We start from the raw sequence: 23,103 nt of genomic DNA, 5'->3' as shown, positions 1-23,103 counted from the left end.
TTTAAAAGGGAAATCGTCATATCTTACGCAAGTAAATTATGGATTACCTCAGGGATCGGTTTTAGGACCCTTGCTTTTCTCCATATACATGCTGCCCCTTGGCAACATTATTAGAAAACATGGAATTAGCTTCCACTGTTACGCAGATGATACTCAGCTATATATCTCATCAAGACCAGATGATTCCTTCAAACTATCCAAACTGGCAGAGTGCATAGAGGACATAAAACATTGGATGACTAGTAATTTCCTTCTTTTAAACTCTAACAAAACGGAAATATTACTTATAGCACCAAAAACACATAAACAGAATATCTCCGATTACAGCCTGCAAATTGAAGGCTGTACTGTTACTCCAACAAATACAGTTAAAGACCTAGGCGTTATATTAGATGGCAACCTGTCATTTAAAAATCACATCTCAAATATCACAAAAACAGCTTTCTTCCACCTTAGAAATGTTTCCAAGTTAAGAAATATTTTATGTGTTGCTGACGCAGAAAAGCTTATTCATGCATTTGTGACCTCAAGACTTGACTACTGCAATGCTCTACTTAGTGGTTGTCCTGCATCATCGATAAACAAACTACAGTTAGTTCAGAATGCAGCTGCCAGAGTTCTTACTAGGTCAAGAAAATACGATCACATAACCCCAGTTTTATCATCGCTACACTGGCTACCCATTAAGTATCGTATTGACTTTAAAATTCTTTTAATTACTTGCAAAGCCTTAAACGGTTTAGCCCCTACTTACTTAACCGAGCTTTTATCACGTTACAACCCATCACGCTCTCTAAGATCTCAAAACTTAGGACTTTTGACAATACCTAGAATAACTAAATCCACCAAAGGTGGACGAGCTTTCTCATACGTAGCACCTAAACTCTGGAATAGCCTTTCTGATACTATTCGAGGGTCAGACACACTCTCCCAATTTAAATCTAGATTAAAGACACATCTTTTCAGCCAAGCTTTCACTTAATGCATAATTAATGAACAGCAGCTACGCTAATTATTCTCTTTATTCTCTTTCCGCCTCTGCCTCGGGATGCCCATCCCGAGGTAGGAAGAAGTTCCACCATGTCCAGACGACCGACAGATGCCGATCCTCAATTTGAGATAACGCCAGCTACAGCTGCAGACTGACTGACCATCCCAGCTCCATCTAAGGCAATTCCACCACCAGCCAAGAGAAATATGACAATCGGACCATCCCAGCTCAGACCAATACACCCCCAACCAAGAGCAAAGACGGACTATTTGTCTTATTAATGCTGAAGTTACAATATTTGGTATTAAATACTAAACTTAAATCACATGTCAGCAGTTTATGTGCAGCTGTGACACGTCAGAGGGGATCTGGCCCTCCCGGTTGAGCCTGGTTTCTCCCGAGGTTTTTTTCTCCATTAATCAATCATTGGAGTTTGGGTTCCTCGCCACAGCAGGGCAGTGTCGGCCTGCTCACCGGGAGACTGCTTTTATTTATGTATTTAGATGTGATATATTATTTATTAGAATGCTCTTACTCGTTGTATAAATACAATGTGCTGTGTTTTACCTTTTCTGTTTTTCCTGTTTACCCTGTAAAGCTGCTTTGAAACGATACACATTGTGAAAAGCGCTATATAAATAAACTTGAATTGAATTAAAGATAGAGAATATAAATCTGTGATTTAATGGATTATACCGACCCAATACAGATGTGATACAGGGCTGTCACAAATGTAATATATGTCGCACATTGTACGAAAAAATACATCTGTGCTAAGAATAAATGTACCAGTGTTGTATGCTTGCGACACAGTTTTGCACGTGATTTAGACAGAGCCCCTTGTTTGTGTTAGGTATATTTGTCGCTGTGATTGTCTGTGTGTGATTTAAATCAATGGTGCACCGCTATTTTAGTTATTGCGTTTACAACTTGTTTTCCAGCTGCAATGATCCATATTTAGAGCTCTGTGATTTCCGTGATGTGGAAACAGGGAAGTAATAGCGGAGGCGTTATCTGGCTTTTATACATGTCACATGCTTGTTTTGCGTGCACGTGAATGAGCTAAGAGGATCAGAGTAACTGATCTCAGATCAGGGATCTACCTCGACCGTCGTAGGACCTGAACTGGAGAGAGCTCTCTAAATTTCTGCCTGAATAAAATAAAACATTAAAATATATGTAATTTCCACCTATTTTGGGCCACGGTTTGGAAACAAAACCCTGTGATACTTTTATTTATTTTTATGCATGTACGAAAGCAGGTGAAGGGGAAAAACACTGAAAAGGAAGCGACCTTGATTACATTTTCCTGGACGTACCAGTCAAGCGGAATAGTGCAGAGCAATGCATTATGGGAGTTGTAGTTTGTAGACCCTTTGTTACGGTGAACGTCTAATGTTTTTTTTGTCGTGTTGCTCAGCTTTAAATGTATTATATGGTAAAGTTAATATTCTGTGCTCAGTATGTGTTTATTGTAGTGCCATTTTAACTCAACTTCTATTTCCTGATCTCTTCACTGACCCAGCCCCTATAACAATTCAAAAGTGAAAGTTAAATCATTAATCTGAAAGTAAAAGTTGGTCTGCCGACATTTTACGAACATGATTGTCCGTCAGCAAACCTTTTTAACGACAATTTATAGGATTTATGATTATTTTGTCTAATTTTGTATATTTAAAGATGTTCCTACCTAAGTTGTTTTTAATGTCAATATTGCTGCACATCGCTGAAGGTGAGTTAAATATACCGAGTCACATTTGCGACGAGAAACAAAAATTCGGTTCAGTGTTCTAAAGAAACAACTAGTTTTACAATTAATGATTCACATGTTTACAGACCTTTTTTAAGTAGGCCTATTGTGAAATTGTTACCAATTTTCAGGTTATTTCAAAATGAACCAGTGGTTAAATTACCTATTCTGTTAGTGTATTTACAGACGTTTGTGGCTAGATGAGATGTGCAAGCCATAATAAATGACTATATTTAATGAAAAGGTTATATTTATTTATTGTTTAGGGTTCACAGTGAAGGGTGCGTCAGGTCCTCTGGTTGTTCCTCTGGGAGGTTCAGTTCTTCTGCCCTGTTCTGTTGATTCACTCTCATCACTGAAGGATCTGGAGGTGGAATGGAAAAGATCAGACTCACAGACTCTCATTCATCTGTATCAAGATGGAGATATTAGACCAGAAGTCCAGCATGAGGATTATTCCGGTAGAGCTCATTTCTTCACTGACGACATTAAACATGGGAATTTCTCTCTCTTGCTGATGAATGTGACAGCTGAGGATGAAGGTCAATACACATGTACAGTTCATAATGGACTGGAGCCTGGTGAGACTGTGCTGGAAATTAAAGATGTTGGTGAGTTTGATCACATACATTTCTTCACTTTGTGTTTATTATTGACTTAACTGTACACACCAGTACTTCATGTATCTGCTCTACCGGACTGTTTACACACGCATAGCATCATTTGCACTCTATACTGCTCACTTGCACACCAGGAATAATATACTGAATGCTCATTTGCACTAATGGACTACTTTCATAACTGCATCTACTCATCTATTGCACTATAACTACAAAAACTGCATTAACTCATATACTGCATCATACCTTTATTAACCGCATTAACTTATCTATTGCACTGCAACTTTAATTGCCAATGTCTATAATTAATGCACACTTAAGTCACTTGCACTATTGTATAGTCTAAATTGTTATCTGTCCATAACCACCTGTACATTAATGTTCACAGTATATATCCTTCTGTATATATTGTTCATAGTACATACCGACTGTCATATTGTCATAGAACATTCCTTCTGTAAAGTATTTTCATAATACATGTCCATTGTATAGTATTTTCCTAATATTGTATTCTGTATTTATTCACACTGTATATCCTGCACTTGCTAATTGCACTTCTGGTTAGACCTAAACTACATTTCGTTACACTGTACTTGTATATGTGTAATGACAATAAAGTTGAATCTAATCTAATCTAATTAGGAGTTTAGAAAAAATATTTTAATTTTTACTGTAGTGAACAAGAGTTAATGTGTTACATGATTTGGAAGGGGGTCATGAGAATTCGATTTTAGGCCCCTGTTCACCTGTAGTGGGTAGACAGTGGGTGAATGGAGAGTAAGTTTACTCTTTCTTGGCCAGCAACAGCACTAACATCAATACTGTTTTTGTAACATCAGTTTGGGAAGTCGAGAATCAGATTTACTTTATGCTTTGAACTTCTTTCAGAGCGTCTGATAGTGTCTGGATCAGATCAGTCCATATCTGTATATGTTGGTGAGGATGTGACTCTGAACTGCTCTGTGGACTCTCACATCCCACCTGAAGACATTGAAGAGGTTTCTTGGAAGAAAACAGATAAAGATGAACACATCACAGTTCTGCTCTATCAAAACAATGAGGTTTATCCAGAAGCATCAGATGAGCAATACACAGACAGAGTTGAGTTATTCAGTGATGAAATCCACAGAGGAAACTTCTCTCTCAGACTGAAGAGAGTCAGAACTGAAGATAAAGGACTTTACATGTGTCAAGTGTTTGCTGGACGATTCTCAGACAACACAACTGTAACACTGCAACAACTAGGTGAGAAAAATACAAAAATTTTACAAAAATTTAAGCTCAAACAAATTCATGCATTTTATTTAGTTAGTAATTTTAAGTCAGTATTTTCATTTTTTTTATAATAACATTAATTCCAACCACAACCCGTTCAACCAGCATCATGTTTTTGTGTAACATGTGTTACAAAGTATCATTTTTTTTGTGTTCCTCTACAAGAATAGTCATAAGACGTTGAAAAGAAATGATGGAAATGATGACAAATGTATTCCTTTAATAATTAAAAAGATAATTTTGTCATATGCAGCAGTATGTGTCAGTATTACACGACTGAATCTAATGACTTGGTGTAACAGCAAATTTGTGTTCACTGTGCGAATACCGTGTGATGGATTTAGTGTGTAAATTATTCTGTGCTTTATTTCGGCATTTATGAAATTTGTCAGGAAAAAATCTTCTGTGCAGTAACTGATTTTTGTGTGTGTTTCAGGTTTGTCTGGTTTTCACATAATGGTGTTGATTTTGTGTATTTCTGCATGTGGATCTGCTCTTCTGTTCTTCTCTCTTATCTACTGCAGACCACAAACAGGTATGTTTACAAGAAACATTCTTCAGTTCAGTGAGTAACACATAATTTGTTTGTGACAAAACAAACACCTGAGACAATAAATGAACTCCAGGTCTACAGTTCTTATAAACAATGAAAAACATAAAACATTTCTATGGTAAACCAGCTTTCACATTTCCAAAATATCTTTTTATTCAATTTAAATAAATTAATATTTTTTTTCAGGGCTCCGTGTGGAAGGTTATTATTGGGTTTCTCTGGAAGATTCAGCGGTTCTGCCCTGTTTTATAAACAAACTCTTACCAGCTGATGTAAAGAAGGTGGAATGGAGTAAATCAGGTTTAAAGGGTCCAGTGTTTGTGTATCAAGATGGAGATATTAAAGCAGAGGTCCAGCATGAGGATTATCATGAAAGGGCTCATTTCATCTCTGACAACTTTAAAAATGGAAACATCTCCCTCCTGTTGAAGAATGTGAGAAAAGAAGATGGAGGACAATACACATGTAAAGTTCACAGTGGATGGAGAACTGTGTTAACAGTCAGTGTGAATTTGGAATATGATGAAGATGGTAAGTCAATAGATAACTATACAGCTTTTCTTTAACACTTAAAACGTACACGTTTTAGTTTGGTAGTCGACCGATTATTAAAGACCGATGCTGACACAGATATTAAGAAAGCACTGTGGCTGATTTACCAATAAGAGATAAATGTAACACAAATGCAATTAAATGAATAAATGTAAGATATACAGAAAATTGGTTAAACGAAAAGAAAAATGATTGTACATTACGTGCCCAATAATTATCATGAAGCAAAGCATTAAAACAGACCTTAAACACATGAATAGGTCCACACATGACACAATATTGGAATTTAGACGTATTATTTATACTTACCATTAACACATAAACACACACAAACACATCAAAGGAGTCAAAAACTGGCCCTTTTAAGAACAAAATGCTACGATGCTGTAATTTTCAGCTGATGCTGATAATAACAAAATGCCAAATTACGTCATATAGCCTACATCAGTCTATAAGTAGTTTAGTTATGTTATTTAATACAATATGGACTGTGTTTCCACGCAGTAAATGAGTTTAATTCAGTGTAGTTATGATTGTAGCAGTGGACTGGTTATATATTATCTGGTTTAATTCTTCAGTCTGAAAGATTTTCTGCTATTTCAAAGAGAAATGTGAGCTTGTAAATATTTATCTGTTATAATATTTTCATGCTGTAGAGATGTGTTTGTGTGCGACTATGTAACATATCCGAAGGTTAAACCCAAAAAAGGAGTTGACTCTGTATTTTATTTTATATCTCTGCTATAAAAAATTGCACACATTACATGAAGACCTGTAACAAAGCAACATGTTTCTCTTAAATTTAGAGTAGCAGATGTTCATCTTTGTCCATATTGTCACAGGGTTCAAAACTTAATTGTGTAATAATCTTATATTATCTCACAGTTATTTCTTATGAGATTTTTTTTTTTCAGATTCAGATTTTATAGTGGATTATTCTAGTGATTTGGTTGTTCCTCTGGGAGCCTCAGTACTTCTGCCCTGTATTATTGACAAACCCTTATCAGAAGAAGATATGAAGGTGGAATGGAGTAAATCAGTAAATCAGACAAAGTATCCAGTGTGTGTGTATGAAGATGGAGCAGAGATCCAGCAAGAGGATTATCATGATCGAGCTCATTTCATCAATGCCGACATTAAACATGGAAATTTCTCTCTCCTGATGAAGAATGTGACAAATGAAGATGAAGGAGAATACAAATGTAAAGTTTACAGTGGAGGCAAGTCTGTGTTTTCAGTCACCACAACATTGGAACCAAGACTACTAGGTAAGTCAACAGAAATGTATAGAAAAAATATTGTAGCTTTAATGATTTAAATGTAATTCATGCACTTCTATATTAAGTTAAATTATGTTTTGTTTAGTGTTACAGTTAAACCTACTATAAAGCTAATTTGTAATTAACACAACAAACTGATACTGATTGGTACAGGTGATACAGGTCTAATGTCATGACCACAAATTCTGGACCATGTGCTTTAAAGGAACATGTCTTATCTTATTTTTCATTTATAGCTTCTGTTTGTCAGTAGACGTGTATTAGTAACAGATGGGTGTTGATCATGCTAACCTATGTCACCTGTGACCACCTCTGTCTATACAGAAAGATGATACTTTATATAATGGACTTTTTATACAGTCTCTCACAGAAGTGAGTACAACCCTCACATTTTAGTAAATGTTTTATCATAGCTTTTCATGTGACAACACTGAAGAAATGACACTTTGCTAATGTAGTGAGTTTACAGCTTGTATAACAGTGTAAATTTGCTGTCCCCTTAAAATAACTCTACACACAGCCATGAATGTCTAAACCGCTGGCAACAAAAATGAGTACACCCCTAAGTGAATATGTCCTAATTGGGCCCAATTAGCCATGTTTCCTCCCCGGTGTCATGTGATTCGTTAGTGTTACAATGTCTCAGGTGTGAATAGGGAGCAGGTGTGTTAAATTGGGTGTTATCGCTCTCACTCTCTCATACTGGTCACTGGAAGTTCAACATGGCATCTGAGGATCTGAAAAAATAGAATTTTGGCTCTACATAAAGATGTCCTAAGCCATGAAAAGATTGTCAAGACCAAGAAACTGAGTTAAAGCACGGTGCCCAATAATATACTGCCGTTAAACAGAACGGGTTCCACTCAGAACAGCCCTTGCAATGGTCGACCAAAGATGGAGAGTGCATGTGCTCAATGTAATATCCAGAGGATGTAGACGTAGAAGTGCCCACAAACAGTTTGCTGAACACAAGCAGACTAAAGACATGGATTACTGGAACCATGTCCTGTGGTGTGATGAGACCAATCGTGTATGGCGGCAACCAGGTGAGGAGTACAAAGACAAGTGTGTCTTGCCTACAGTCAAGCATGGTGCTGGGAGTGTCATGGTCTGAGACTGCAGGCACTGGTGAAAAATAGAAATCACACAAACATTATTATTTAACTTGTAAGAATACACATTTAAGTGCTGTCAAGTTATTAACAAAATCATTATAAGTAATAATAACTCTTAGACTATATATTTTAAAATCTTTTTATTCATTGATTTGCTGTGTCACAGATATAGTCATTATCTCATCTCATCCCATCTCACCAACAGTTTAATACTTAGTCGCACATCCAAACGTAGTCAGAGAAGAGCCTTATCTTCACTGTAAAAAATTTAAAGTTGACATAACTTAAAATTGTAAGGCAACTTGCTGCACAGCTTTTTTGAGTTTACTCAACTTTTAAACAAAGTAGTTCACTTAACTTAATTCACTGAGTAAAGTCACATGTTTACCAATTTAAAATCTTTTGTTCAGCTGATTGAGTTTTTATAGTTAAAAAAACTTACAAAATTATACAATTTCAACTTTTAATGTTATTTTCACTTGACTTAATAAAGTATGTTCAGTTGACTAAAGATGTTGATTACAAGGTTAAAAAATTAAGATACTACAGGCTTGATATTTTGGTCCAGGTTTTTATTTTAAACCAGCAGGAAATGGAAAAAACAAACAATGTTTACCACTTTAGCCATGCTCCTTATCCTTAAAAAAGAGATAAAAAAAGAGTAGGGCAGAAGAATATTTTTTTTTAAAGAGTACTTTTACATTCAAAGTGTTAACATTCAACTGGTCATAAATACTTTAAATGTTCTATCTTTTAAATGTTTTACATTTTAAATTGTAAACACTGAATATGTTACAACTGAGCAGCTTTATACCATAAGTGCAAGTTAACGTTTGTGCTGTAAGTGCTGAAACAGTGGCACCAATGTTTATCACAACCTCAAGTTAACAGTTTAAACAAAAATGAGTCAAACAAAATGCAAGCAAATTGCAAAAAAAAAAAAAACTATCTACTTGCATCTTAAATGTAAGATACAAACATCTCACAAATGCATCTCAAAGTAATAGCTTAGTTTTGAGGGTCTGTACCCTAGCAGAGCAATGAGTGCCCATCTCCATAAACACTTTCTCAATAACCTCAAAAGTGTATTTCAGTTGCTTTGGGTACTCAAAGTCCAAGGCAAACAGAGGGCCAAACAGGTATGCAAGTGCAGACTGCAAGTCTGGAGCATCTCTCAGTACAATACCTCCTCCAACACAACAGCAAATTTTGTGACACTGGGCAGTGTGCTGGGGGGGCATCATCTTCAATTACAATAAGGATTCCCACCTTCATCCCTCTGGTCTATCTGTCCTCTGGAGTCTTGTCCTTATAATAAAAAGAATAAATCAATATCACTTGACACCAACAAACAACAACAACAAAAATGAACTATAAAGTATCCTATAACAATGTGCTCTTAGGTATGCATCCAATTTGCAGAATCAGCAAGATGTTTATCATTTTATATAGTAAATACACAAATTACAATTGGCTCTTTTTTGATTTAGTACTAACCTGAATAAGCTATATCACAAAAAAGCAATTATAACAACTATGATGGTATATTTTCAGTCATTCAGTTTCATTGCAAAATCTACCACAAAATATAAGTGATTGGTGACTGAGGCTGTCATGTTAACTGTAATAAATTTCATACCCAATCATTGACCAAATTCATGTTGTATTTGCAAAAATATACTTTGAATCAAAAATGATCCAATGAATCATCAAAACAATCTGTTTTCTGTTAACACAAAAATTCACATTCCTATTAATCACTCATGGTCATGTGGCAAGATGTTGTATATCTGTTGAAGTAATGAAACATACTCACCATGTTTTAAAAAGTACAGAGGAATCTTCTCGTAGAAACATGGGGAGACCTTCCAGGACGGTTTGCTTTCTGTGAGTCACAATATTTGTGGTCTAAAAAAATGGGTACAAAACAACAACAAACCAAAAAAATATGGTTATTAATTTAAACTTTTTATGAGTTTGCATGTATGTTTGAAGTCATAAAGCCTCTGCTAATGAGCCAATGAATAAAATTAGATGGGTTAAATAGGAAATCAGTATTGTATGCAGTATACTAAGTTCAGAACCAAAATCAGTCTAATCAGCTAGTGAACACTTGACATACATTGTCATATGCCTTCAAAAATATCTTCCGAAAATGTTCTTTATAGAAAATAAAATAGCAAATGGCTCTGAATAATCTGTTTTTTTAAATTATCTATCTATTGGTAACTTTGACATTAACAAGTTACCTGCTGATCAAGCTTGTTGAGAAGATCTTCCATTTCTGTTCCAAATGCCCCCTTTCTTGCTCTGTATAGCTTGAGGAGTTGCGGAGTGTGCTGGTGTATTGATGCTCTGAATGTCTCGAGGAGGTCCACACTAGTGATGCGTTTGAACTCATTACATAACTGGTGATAGAAATAAATCAGGTCTTGGTTGTAACATTGTTTAATTGGCTTCAAATGTGTTACAACAGATCAAGACACAAGTTTAAATGCATGTTTGTGGATAGCAAAATACATTTGCAAATCAGTTCAAATTCATTGATTTTTGCACATGTATTTGTTAATAATATTAAATCTAAATCAACTCTATAAAATGATACTTACTTTAAATGAGACGATTGCAGTCTTGTAGACACCGTCGAGTAGTCTGCAAAACACGTGAGAGCCTAGCCAGGCTTCGAAGGACACAGGAATTTTTTTTGCAGATGTTTATTGCCTCTGATCTCAGTCTGAAACGTAAAAATTCTAATATTAGGCCACTGTAGCGTGTGTGAATTTAAATTTAAGATAAAGAGTCGACTTTAAAATATTTCTTTATATTTGTGTACTGCAAAAATTGCCAAATTAAATAGTAAATGTGTCAGTGCAATAACGTCAAAGTTACTTTGAAATAAACAAACTTGTTCTTAACTTAACTTACCACGATTGCCTCAGGTTCTATTCTAAATTTTTAACATGCTATTTGCTGAAGTTGGGAGACTAGTTAAAAGTTAAGCATCCTCGTGGCAAAAAAAATTATACAGTGCATAACTAGCCGTACCACGGCTCTGCGATCAAGCAGATACATGCTACTTTTACAAAATAGTTCAATGCATATAGCCTACTTATTACTTACATAAAACGATGGCTTTGAGCAGAAACACGTTGGCTGTGAGTAGATCCATTAGTCTCGCACGAAGATGCTAAAATGTCTCCGTCCAGCAGTCTGATTTTGTCCGTTGGCGCGAGCTTCATTACACATGCGCCAACCTCGTGATCGTTACAATGCGCATGCTCCAACCTCCAACCCAACTTCTTTGGTTGTTAACTTGCATTTATTAATCGAATTTACAAGTAATAATAGGTTAGTCCAACGGTTGTTGAACCAACTTCTTTTCACTGGTTAAGCCAACTTTTTTGCATTTATTTGTCCAGTTAACTAAAAGATAATCATTAGTCTAACTTTTTGTGAGTTGAATTTTTTACAGTGTTGCCGATCGCGTGAACGTTACGAAAACAGGAGTCGCATCTTCTCAAACTGCGCTGCTTTCATGGACGTCAGTGCCTTGACCTCTGCGGTCTCCTCCGGAACCGCAGTCTTTGATATTTTGCAACTTATTGTGTGTAGGTGTCTTTTTGATGACTCGTGGTCCTTAATTGCTTCTAATTTTACGATTTTTTTAAAATCTACCTGCCAATCTGGCAGATAGATTGACAGTTTTACCCGCCAATTGCAAAATTCACCCGCATTTGGTGCGTTGTTGGGTGTTAATTTCAAGCCCTGACTGTGACATACTGAAGCAGAGATGAAAACAACCCTAAACACACCTCCAAGATGGCCACTGCCTTGCTAAAGAAGCTGAGGGTAAAGCTGATAGACTGGCCAAGCATATCTCCTGACCTAAACCCTATTGAGCATCTGTGGGGCATCCTCAAATGGAAGGTAGAGGAGTGCAAGGTCTCCAACATCCACCATTGAGTGGAAGAGGACTCCAATGGCAACCTGTGAAGCTTTCATGCCGAAGAGGGTTACGGTAGTTCTGGAAAATAATGGTGGCCACATAAAATATTGACACTTTTGGACCAATTTGGACATATTCACTTAGGGGTGTACTCACTTTTGTTGCCAGGAGTTTAGACATTAATGGCTGTGTGTAGAATCATTTTGAAATTTACACTGTTATACAAGCTGTACACTCGCTACTTTACTTTATAGCCAAGTGTCATTCCTTCAGTGTTGTCACATGAAAAGATAATAAAATATTTATTGAAATGTGAGGGGTGTACTCACTTCTGTGAGAGACTGTATGTATATATTAGTGCACAGGATAAATTAGAACCCCAACCAATTCTTTTTAGAAAAAAATCTAAATTGCTTTTAACTAACAAGATAATTTTAGATCATTATGCAAATATTTACATAACATTTACGGATTTGGCAGACGGTTTTAACCAAAGTGACGTACATTGCATTGTATTATACATTTGTTTCTGAATATGTGCAATACACTGGGATCGAACCCATGACCTTGGCATGGCTCTAACCACTGAGCCAGAGGAAATATTAGACACCCCACCAAATATGTTAGAATAAAAATATATACATATTTTACAAGAATTCACCAGCAGAAGAGTATAATCAATACAGGTGATCAAAGGGAAAGTAACCATTAAGAGTGGCATTTAAAAGATAAAACCCACTCCACACGGAAATGAAATGTCACAAAACCTTAGAAAGAGAAATTTGACCCTGGACCACAAATCATTCATAAGTAGCACAAGCTCATGTTGACAAGGGCTAAGAACTCTATACACTGTTATGATGAGACAAAGATTAATGTATTCTTGTGTGATGTTGCATGAGTGATGCAGGTAATGGGGAGTTGCATTTTAAGGATGGCATCATGAATTCACAGATGTTAACATCTGTCTGTGCCCTACGTCACCTGACACTCTTTCTACATGATAATGACTCAAAGGGTCACTGGTTCATTTATTGAGGAAGAACAGAGTAAAAGTGATTAAGCAGTCCAAAAGTCAAGGAAACCATGTTGTAGGATGAAATCATTTTCATCTTATTTTAATTTAATGTATTATCATTTTTCTTATCCTAGAGAGGCTAGATGACCAGACTCTTATGTTAATAAAGTACTGTGCTGTGCACAGTGTATACTATATATATATATAAACTGTATATATGTATATGTATGGGCCAAAGAAGTTAAGAAGTCCCAATCAAAATACAAGTACAAAAGTGATTTTATGTCCACAGAAAGCACATTTAGTAAAATGTCTACTCATGGTTTCAACTAAGTTTTTGGACAGTACAATGTCAAATTTGGTTGAAATTATGATACATTGTCATTCAACGCTACACAATATTTATACACAAATTCAAACAACATGCTTATTCTGACTTGTACATATTTAAATATATATATAAAAATAAGGGATCATATAACATTTTATTGTGTTTTAAATGTGTAAAAGATTCTTATTGAAATATGGGAAAAACCTAGGATAGTTGCAAAGTTAAAAAAAATCTAAAATGGCAACTGATTAGAATTTTGAGTGAAGTCTTTTAATGTCATAAATTGATTTTTTTTTATAAAAATGCCTGACAAGATTGTCACACTGAATGACCTTTTATTGGGCGTCTTGTGTAAATCAGGGAAAAATATGTGATATTATTTTTTTGCTCATTTTTTTAACAACAAAAATTTTAAGCAGTATTACACTTATTGTTTTTATGCTTAAACCCTTTTTCGTCTTTGACCCGTATGTGTAAATTATGATAGAATTTTCATTTTGAAGGTGAACTTCTCCTTTAAGTGAACTTTAAACAATCTTTACAAGCCAATACAATCTGTGCCTTTCTTACCTAATTTGAAAGTTCTAAAAAACTTAACAGTCTTGACTGCTAAATTCTACATTAAATACAGAAGAATTATCCTTTAATCTACATAGCACATTAAATTCTTCTGTAAATTACTAGTTACTAGTGACTTAATAATAGTGGGTCCCTTTAAGAGCAGCAGCCAGGCTCGGCTCCAGATAAGTAATTTTCCGGGTAGGCCGAGGGGGGTAAGTCTATATATATTTTGCACGAAACTATTTAAACAAACTTTATACAAAATAACTATTAAGCTATTTTAATTATTACGTTTAGTATTAATATTGTATAACATTTCATATTTATATTACTATAATATTCACAGCATTAACTTTCTGCTCATTTTTAGAGAATTCTGTCACAAACTCATCCATGTCCAGTCCATGTGTTATTGCTTTTTTATGAGCTAAAAGTACAACTTTTTTTTCCTCTCCTGAAGCATTATTCGGCGGAATGGTGTCAAAACCATCACTCGTCGGATAAACCACTAATATTTTATGTAGGCGGTTGGACTAATTATTAATTTGTCATTTTTAACAAAAAAAGCGGCATTGTCAAGTTGTCAACTTTTTCTTGTCTAAAAAGAAGTCAAGTCTGAACAGGGCCTTGTGCCGTCAAACGGTTGTATAAATGCAATAATATCACTTTCGTAGTCATCTGATAGTGCTCTATATCAGCGGTACACTTCTGTACTCGCCTCGTGCCCAGGGCTGCATTAATGCACTGGATTACCTGGGTTTAAACTCAAGGCCCCGGGCTGGGAGGGGGCCTAGGTGATGTCTAATTTTTTTTAGGGAGGGTCTATTTAAGTTAAACTGAGTGCAAATAGCCCAACTTCTGGGTAGAAACTATTTACGTTCCGCCACCCACTGATTGTAATATAGAAAGATTTAGAGTGACAACATATGGAAGAGTGACTCCAGGGGAGTAAGGCGGAAAAACTGTTGATTGATAGATTGATCCTGGAGACCTGGGTTTGATTTCAGCTCATGCCAAATTAGCAATTTGTTTTCAATAAAATTAAGAATATACTTGATATTTGGTAACAAGTTTTAATCATAAAATGTTGGATAAGGTAAGGGTAAGTTGTAGGGCTTTGTTAACCCAATAAGTTACCATTATTTTAATAATTGTAATAAATGTAATGATTTACACTCTGTTATTAGGCCTATTGCATAATTTTTAATGCACAACAATACTGAGGTGCAAACAGTAGCTGCTCCTAATAATAAATCTGGTATCAATAGCATCGTACTACAATTTAGACTTAATGCAAAGGATAGAGAGCAATTTTATTGTGTAAAGCATATCAAAGTAAGGAAGGCAGACATGTTCGGCCTCACTGGGGCTTGTGCTTTGATTTACACTCACTAAAAGTTTAAAACAAAACCTGCGCTTCCTGTGCATGTTCCCGCACTTCCACAAACATTCATAAAAATAAAGACTGTTGGTTGTGGCTCTCTCACAATGTTCAACATATGCGCACGAGTCCTTACACCAGCTTCCGCTTTTGGATGGCTTTCTCCGGGCTCCCGAAGCCACTCTGCAACAATGCAGTTGTGTGTTATTTGCACTTGACCCTCAACGCTCCTCTTTTAACTCTCGCTCCTGCCGCAGACTTCGCTAAACTGGCAAATTACGCCAAGAAAGCCTGTTATTTTCTCTTAGTGTAAGAGAACCTACTGCTATTTAAACTTGGTTTTATGTAATCTGAACTTAAAATCATGTTTCGAAAAAGTATTTAAAAAATTGATCAGACAATCACGTCATTTTTTTTTTAAACAAAAACACAAGGGAATCCTGTGGAGCTGTATTATTATAGGACTATGTGCATAGTTAATGCAGTGATATTTGTTTATATTTCTGCAAAATAAATGTGGTAATTAAGATTGTGTGAATGTAAGCTGTAATTCTGGTGGATGGATGGCCCCTTGGTTTACCTCCTAAGGGGCCCTCCATCCACCAGAATTCCAGCTAAAAGCCTTAAAGTGAGAGTTTACCCAATAATGAAGAATTTGTCATTATTGACTTACCCTTATGTAATTTCTTACCTGTATAAATTTGTTCCGATGAACACAGAGACAGATATTTGAAAGAATGCTAGCAATATTCAGTTATGGGACATCCTTGACTACCATAGTAGGTAGTCAAAGGTGCCCAATAACTCTTTCTTTTCCTAAATTCTTAAAAATATCTCATTATGTGTTCATCAGAACAAAATAAAAACTCGCTTTCTATGTGTTCATTGGAACAATGACATTTATACAGATTTGAAACAACCTGAGGGTGAGTAAAAGATTTTTCGTTTTTGGATGAACTATCCCTTTAATGCCGCCCTGCTCGTGCCTCTGGCCTAATCACAGCTATGCTGATATAGACCCATATCACACTCCTACTGAAGCGATATTGCATTAATACATTTCTGAATATTATATAAAGTCTTTATTAGTATCATCTGGTGCTGCTTTATGTTTCTGATGATGTCATTCTTGTCAGATTCTACATGTCCAATGCTTAATTTCTGATCACAATACAAAAATACTCTTATATAAAATTTTAAGAAGCAGCGGATTAAGTCGAAAATACAGAAATGTAGGGTCAGTTATCTAAGATTTGATGTAATTATTAATTGGTTTTAAATTTAAATTCAATCTCAACATGTTTTGTGGCCATTTTAGAAAAAATGATGTCATGGAGTCAGACTGAACACAGAACAGTATCAGCATTGATTCCCAACAATACTAACATGTTTGTGAAATGGTTATATGTGTAAGGACCACAAAGTAGAAGATACAATACAGTTTGTCCAAATGTGCTTGTTCAAGCTTGAACATCACAGAAATGTATTATTTTAACAACATTAGTCTTGCATCCCTGATGCAACTCAGTTGACTCATTTGTATTATCTTTCTAGACACAGCTCTCCGTCTTCAGATGTCTCTGGTCTTCTGTCCAAATATCATCATGTTCTTTGCATTTGTCTTTTGGGGTGTTTCAGAAGGTCTGTGTTTATGACATGATATTACTTGATCTGTTTCACATTAGTAGACACACTGTTGACCCATTCTTTTAACACTTTAATTTTTAGATTTAAGTCACTTTAATTTTGTCATTACATCAATGCATTGTCAAATAGATGATTTAATATATTTCAGTCTTCTCAGATTTTCATTTCTGTTTATACACCTGTTAATTGTCATGATGTATGTGTTGTTGTTTCAGGATCAGTGAATGAGACCGTCCTCTGCTGTACCCTTTACATTGTCAGACCGCTCATGTTACTGTTTACTGCCCCATATAAAGAACAGTTTACAGGTTTGATTCACTTCTAATGATTATCATTTGATCACAAGAGATCATGAAAATATTCATAAAACACAGATGTTCAGACTGCACATCTCTGTCATTGATTTTCTAGAAGCAAACTCAATAAAATCCCCAGTAGTTTATCATCAGTGTTTTGGTGTTAAATGATCATATTTAATCATGACATACACTGTATTTTCTGTTTTACAGGCAAACTTCAAACACTTTTGAATTGGAGTTTGCATACAGATTATATTTCTTTCACAACTGTTGTTTATTCAGGTAAGCACATAGCACTCAGTACATATCATGAACACCAAAATACAGATTAGTTGAAAATAATTTTGAAAGTCAGATTTGTAAATTGCTGTATTAAATAAAACCTTTATTTGTATCATATGGTACTGTGGTATATTTCTGGTGGTGTTTGAATTATGTCAGTATGAATTCTTTGTGTTCAATGTTAAATCCTTAATCACAATTCATGATTACTCTTATAAAAAAGGTTTAACTGCAACTGATTGAGTTAGAGACCACAATAAATGTAACACAAAACAGCAAGTTATATTTTCTTAGACTTATTAGACTTGGACTTATTAGATCTTAGACAATTTTTTTTACTACATCTCAACATATTTTGTGTCTGTATCAAGTGGCCGTATCCAGTGTTATAAGAAGTAAATTGTATAAAAAGTCAAATTGTGCTATACAAGAAGTCAGTGTGCTATACATAAACACTCACGTTGACACTGTCAGTGTACAGTATATAGTATATAGTGTTAAACATGAAGTGTGTTCTGTAATTCTGGAGTATTTATATTTTGGCTACGTTGATCATTTTTTCTTTGTTCCTTTTTCTAGTTCTTTTCAAATCTGCTTGGGAGAAAAGTCTGAATTACACTGCGTCTGAGAGAGCCATGATCATCGCCCTCTTTGTAATAGTGCTTCTTTTATGCCTCATCTATATCATTTACAGTGAGTATTTTTCGGAGATTCCTCCCAACACATATCAGTAACTTTCGCACTGTGAATTCATGTTTTATTAGACGAAAAGTGTTTGTGTCAGACACAATCTAAGGGAATAACAAATGAATTTGTCAGTTAAACTAAGCATTTATACTAGGCAAGTTTATGACGTGGTTAACATTTCATACCTGTGCATGATAGAATTAGCAGTTTGTTTTCAATAAAATTAAGAATATACTTGATATTTGGTAACAAGTTTTAATCATAAAATGTTGGATAAGGTTAGGGTAAGTTGTAGGGCTTTGTTATCCCAATAAGTTACCATTATTTTAATAATTTTAATAAATGTAATGATTTACACTCTGTTATTAGGCCTATTGCATAATTTTTTATGCACAACAATACTGAGGTGCAAACAGTAGCTGCTCCTAATAATACATCTGGTATCAATAGCATCGTACTACAATTTACACTTAATGCAAAGGATAGACAGCAATTTTATTGTGTAAAGCATATCAAAGTAAGGAAGGCAGACATGTTCGGCCTCACTGGGGCTTGTGCGTTGATTTACACTCACTAAAAGTTTAAAACAAAACCTGGCTTCCTGTGCATGTTCCCGCACTTCCACAAACATTCATAAAAATAAAGACTGTTGGTTGTGGCTCTCTCACAATGTTCAACATATGCGCACGAGTCCTTACACCAGCTTCCGCTTTTGGATGGCTTTCTCCGGGCTCCCGAAGCCACTCTGCAACAAAGCAGTTGTGTGTTATTTGCACTTGACCCTCAACGCTCCTCTTTTAATTCTCGCTCCTGCCGCAGACTTCGCTAAACTGGCCAATTACGCCAAGAAAGCCTGTTATTTTCTCTCTGTGTAAGAGAAACTACTGCTATTTAAACTTGGTTTTATGTAATCTGAACTTAAATTGTTAAAATATTTATTATTTTCTTTTTAAAATCATGTTTCGAAAAAGTATTAAAAAAATTGATCAGACAATCATGTCATTTTTTTTTTAAACAAAAACACAAGGGAATCCTGTGGAGCTGTATTATTATAGGACTATGTGCATAGTTAATGCAGTGATATTTGTTTATATTTTAAATGACTTCTTGGTGTAGATATTTTGTTGATATTTCTGCAAAATAAATGTGGTAATTAAGATTGTGTGAATGTTAGATGTAATTCTGGTGGATGGAGGGCCCCTTGGTTTACCTCCTGAGGGTAAGAAGAGATATCAGAGCAGAACTGTGTAGTATTGATCTCTTATCTTTGATGACAGTGATTATTGACCCGTCATGGACATATCAATGTAGAGCTTCAGGGCAAGACAGCAAGGTTTTTTAGTCTTAAATATATCAGTGACGTCATGATGGTCAAGACTGTCAGTCTTGTTTTTCACGTCATCAGATGGAACAGTGATCTTCAGAATATAGTGTAGACCAGAGGTTGCCAAACCTGCTCCATGAGATTGGCTGTCCTAGAGAGTTTAGCTCCAAACATAATCAAACACCTAATTCATCTTATCAGGGTCTGCATGGTCACTTGTAAAATACAAAGGTGTATTGGAGCAAGTTGGAGTTAAACTCTACTGGACAGTCGATCTCCAATGACAGTGAAACCTTTTGAATGTCGTCAGTTATTTGTACATTTTTAGTGGCAATATGACAATTTTTCATTTTAAAAACCCTACTGGGAAAAAAATGGCTGCTTACATTACAGGCTTAAACACATGAACGCATGATTTTCTGAAAAGATATTTGAATATCTCAATGTTTTAAGGAACAGTGTTGATGTTCAAATTAAAGTGAACAATTACAATTTTAATCTATCAGAATACTGTGGTCCTTATTTTTAAAATGAAAATATCTGATGTCAGCACTGATAATTTACATTAAACAGTATTTAGGAGAACTGCTATCTTTTATTATGAAAGCTGTTTTTGTGCTGCAGTGTGTTCAGAAACTAGAGTTAGTGAAATCATTTACACTTGTTAATTCAGCAGATTTTGTTTATACAAAGAGACTTGCAAATGAGAACAATAAAAGCAGTCAAACCAATAAAAAGACATCAATGTGTGAGTTTAGGTGAAGGGGTCAGTGTTTGTCCTGTAGATAAAATCAGAGCTTTGGATTTAATTTGAGCAGCTGTTGGGAGCCAATGCAGAGTGATGAAGAGAGATGTGACGTGTGCTCTCTTCTGCATGTCATAGACCGGTCTTTCTGACACATTCTTAATTTAAAGTATAGGCCTAGTGTATGGTAGATGGCCAGCCAGGAGAGCATTTCAATAATCCAGTCTGGATAGAACAAGAACGTGGACAAGTGTTTGTGTAGCATGTTCTGATAGAAAGTGTCTGATCTTCCTAATATTTTGTAAAGCAAATCTTCATGACTGGACAGTGGTCTGTGAAGCTTAACTGATGTCAACCATCACACTTAACTGAATAGAGAGGTTGTGATGAACTGTTGGCCAACATCACAAGCAGTTCCATCTTTGTCTCTGCTTTATACATCCATATACACATGCAGTAATTTACTTTTGATCACATATGTCAAGTATTTTAAGGCAATATTCAGAGAATAATCATGTGTTCGTCTTAAGGATTTGAGAATAGATACGTTGTTCTATAAAAGCATTAGTTATTAGGAGGGTTTTGTTCGTTGTAAAAACAAATGTGAATACTGTAGATCACATCTGATGTGAAAATGCATTAAAAGATTGTAGGGTGCAGATAATACTATTTAGTTAAGTTGAACAGTTTGAACAGTTTTTATTATTACAGATTGCACGTTTTAGTCTTTAATATCTGTTAGAACCTGTATGTGTGGAATAAGTATCTGTACATCTGTTTAAAATAATAATCTGATGCTGTTATTGCTCATGAAAAGTTTGTTTATTTGTTTCTTACCACACAGTTTATTTATTATTTCCTCATCTGTTCTTTTTGATGTTCTTCTTTTTATAAATCTGTAATGATAAATGTTGATGACATTAATTCAAACGTTTGAGTCCTTGTGTTAATTTTGTTTTCTTTTTTTCTGCAGTGTTGCTTCAGATCACTGTGAAATTGAGCCAGCGGGTAGACACTATACTCGATGTTGTGGCTTCTATAACCTTTTATGTTCTCCCATCATTACAATTCGTCCTCCTGTTCTTCTCATTTGGATCAGCCACAGGAGGTGAGATCATCTTTATAACCCACAGTGTATGAATTCATTCATGAGAAATAAGGAAAGCAACATTATTAGTATTCAAATCATATTTAGCAAAACCAGAGAAAACAAGTTGATATTTTTCAGAACTGACGCTGAATCAAAGCAGTGTGAGATGATACTAATTTATCTGATTCATTACCTGTGTGTATGCAATGAGAAGTTTATGATAAGTTGTCATATTTATTGAAATAGACACTTTTTATATTGTTAATAAATAATGAATGAGTCTAGGTTCATGATTGAGTTTCACGATAGGAGCTTGTTTATATAATCCTGTCATTCAAGTCTCACTACGTCACCATCTCAACTTTGTTAATTTACACTTTAAATAGTTCATGGGCTTGATATTGAATATAAAGCTGGAATGTCGATACATTGTACTGAAGGATAATATGACCATTATGAATAAATAACAAGCTGGCACATGAATAAGAAAATGAAATATTTTACAAAGGGAAAATCTAATGCTGTCAGCCTTGTTTTAAGGACACGGTTGGATTTGTATCTTTACTATGTTTAGCATTCCTATTAATGATACAGTACTGCATTTATACTGTGTTAACCATCAACATTCAGTTATCATTTGATTATTAAATCAATCCAGGGAAGATCTTGGAGAGAGGGTGTGAGCCCCTCCATGTGCAACCCATCAAATAAATGTACCCTATTACTGTATGTGAAGGATTTTATGAACTTTTATATTTCTATAATGTTGATTATACACCAATCAGCCTCAATATTAAACCACTGATAGACAAGTGAAGTGAATAACATTGATTATATTGTTATGATGTCAACTGTCCAGGGGTGGGATCTGAGTACTTTTGACAAGTGCCATATAATGATGGCTGAACAACTGGGTCAGATCATCCTCAAGATGACAAGTCTTGTGTGTTCCTGGTATACAGTAGTTGCTCAAAAGTGATGCAAAGAATGACAAGCGATGAAGCGTTCACGGGCACCAGAGGGTAATTGATGGCATGATGAGTGAAGGCTAGCCCGTGTTGACCGATCACACAGAAGAGCTGCTGTGCTTTTCGCTTAAATTGCTGAAAAATGTAATGTCGCACATGATAGAAAAGTGTTAGACACACAAAGCATCACAGTTTTCTGCGTACGGAGCTGCCCAGATGCAGACCGAGAGCCCACCATGACCCCTTTATCATTGAGAAAACATCTACAGTGGACTGTGTGCATCAGAACTGGACCACAGAGCAGAAGATTATCTGTCTGATTTTCCTCCAGATCAGGTGGATGAATGGGTGCGTGTGTGTTGAATACATGGCGATGAGTTAGAAGTCAGGCCGTGGAGGGCGTGTGATGCTCAGGGCAGTGTTCTGCTGGCAGACCTTTGGCACTCATGTGGATGTACGGTTTCTTGAACATTTTTGGAGACCCGGTACACCCTTCATGAGAGCGGTGTCTGCTGATGTTAGTGTCGTCCTTCAGCGGGATTATTTACACTGCACATTACACACAGTGTTCAGAAATGGTTTGAGGAACATGATGAAGATTCAAGGTGTTGTCTTGTCCTCTAACTTCTCCAGAACTTAATTCATTTCAGGATCTGTATGATGTGGTGGACCAGCAGATCTGATTCAC

At 35.5% G+C, this 23,103-nt stretch overlaps 1 protein-coding gene and 1 long non-coding RNA gene across 2 annotated transcripts in view; one reads left to right on the top strand and one right to left on the bottom strand.

Moving 5' to 3' along the window:
* The first annotated feature begins 2,390 nt into the window (after positions 1-2,390).
* The window catches only part of LOC130425886 (uncharacterized), a 33,057-nt gene continuing 12,344 nt past the window's right edge, over positions 2,391-23,103 (top strand). The window contains exons 1-11 of the mRNA XM_056752309.1: positions 2,391-2,723; positions 3,008-3,352; positions 4,250-4,606; positions 5,073-5,171; positions 5,376-5,720; positions 6,656-7,009; positions 16,928-17,014; positions 17,236-17,328; positions 17,530-17,601; positions 18,181-18,294; positions 21,331-21,465. Of these exons, the coding sequence (XP_056608287.1) occupies positions 2,639-2,723; positions 3,008-3,352; positions 4,250-4,606; positions 5,073-5,171; positions 5,376-5,720; positions 6,656-7,009; positions 16,928-17,014; positions 17,236-17,328; positions 17,530-17,601; positions 18,181-18,294; positions 21,331-21,465 (2,086 nt within the window). The 5' untranslated portion in view covers positions 2,391-2,638. The remainder of the gene's footprint in view (positions 2,724-3,007; positions 3,353-4,249; positions 4,607-5,072; positions 5,172-5,375; positions 5,721-6,655; positions 7,010-16,927; positions 17,015-17,235; positions 17,329-17,529; positions 17,602-18,180; positions 18,295-21,330; positions 21,466-23,103) is intronic.
* LOC130425888 (uncharacterized) lies at positions 8,810-12,096 on the bottom strand. The gene is made up of 5 exons (XR_008907107.1): positions 11,257-12,096; positions 10,746-10,870; positions 10,386-10,544; positions 9,953-10,044; positions 8,810-9,444 (listed from the first exon to the last, which is right to left on the bottom strand). It is a non-coding gene; the product is annotated as an uncharacterized LOC130425888 (long non-coding RNA).

Source organism: Triplophysa dalaica, chromosome 7 (genome assembly GCF_015846415.1).
Source record: "Triplophysa dalaica isolate WHDGS20190420 chromosome 7, ASM1584641v1, whole genome shotgun sequence".
In the NCBI taxonomy this organism is placed as follows: Eukaryota; Metazoa; Chordata; class Actinopteri; order Cypriniformes; family Nemacheilidae; genus Triplophysa; species Triplophysa dalaica.
The sequence above is the reverse complement of the archived record's forward strand: the minus strand, read 5'-3'. Positions and strand labels throughout refer to the sequence as shown.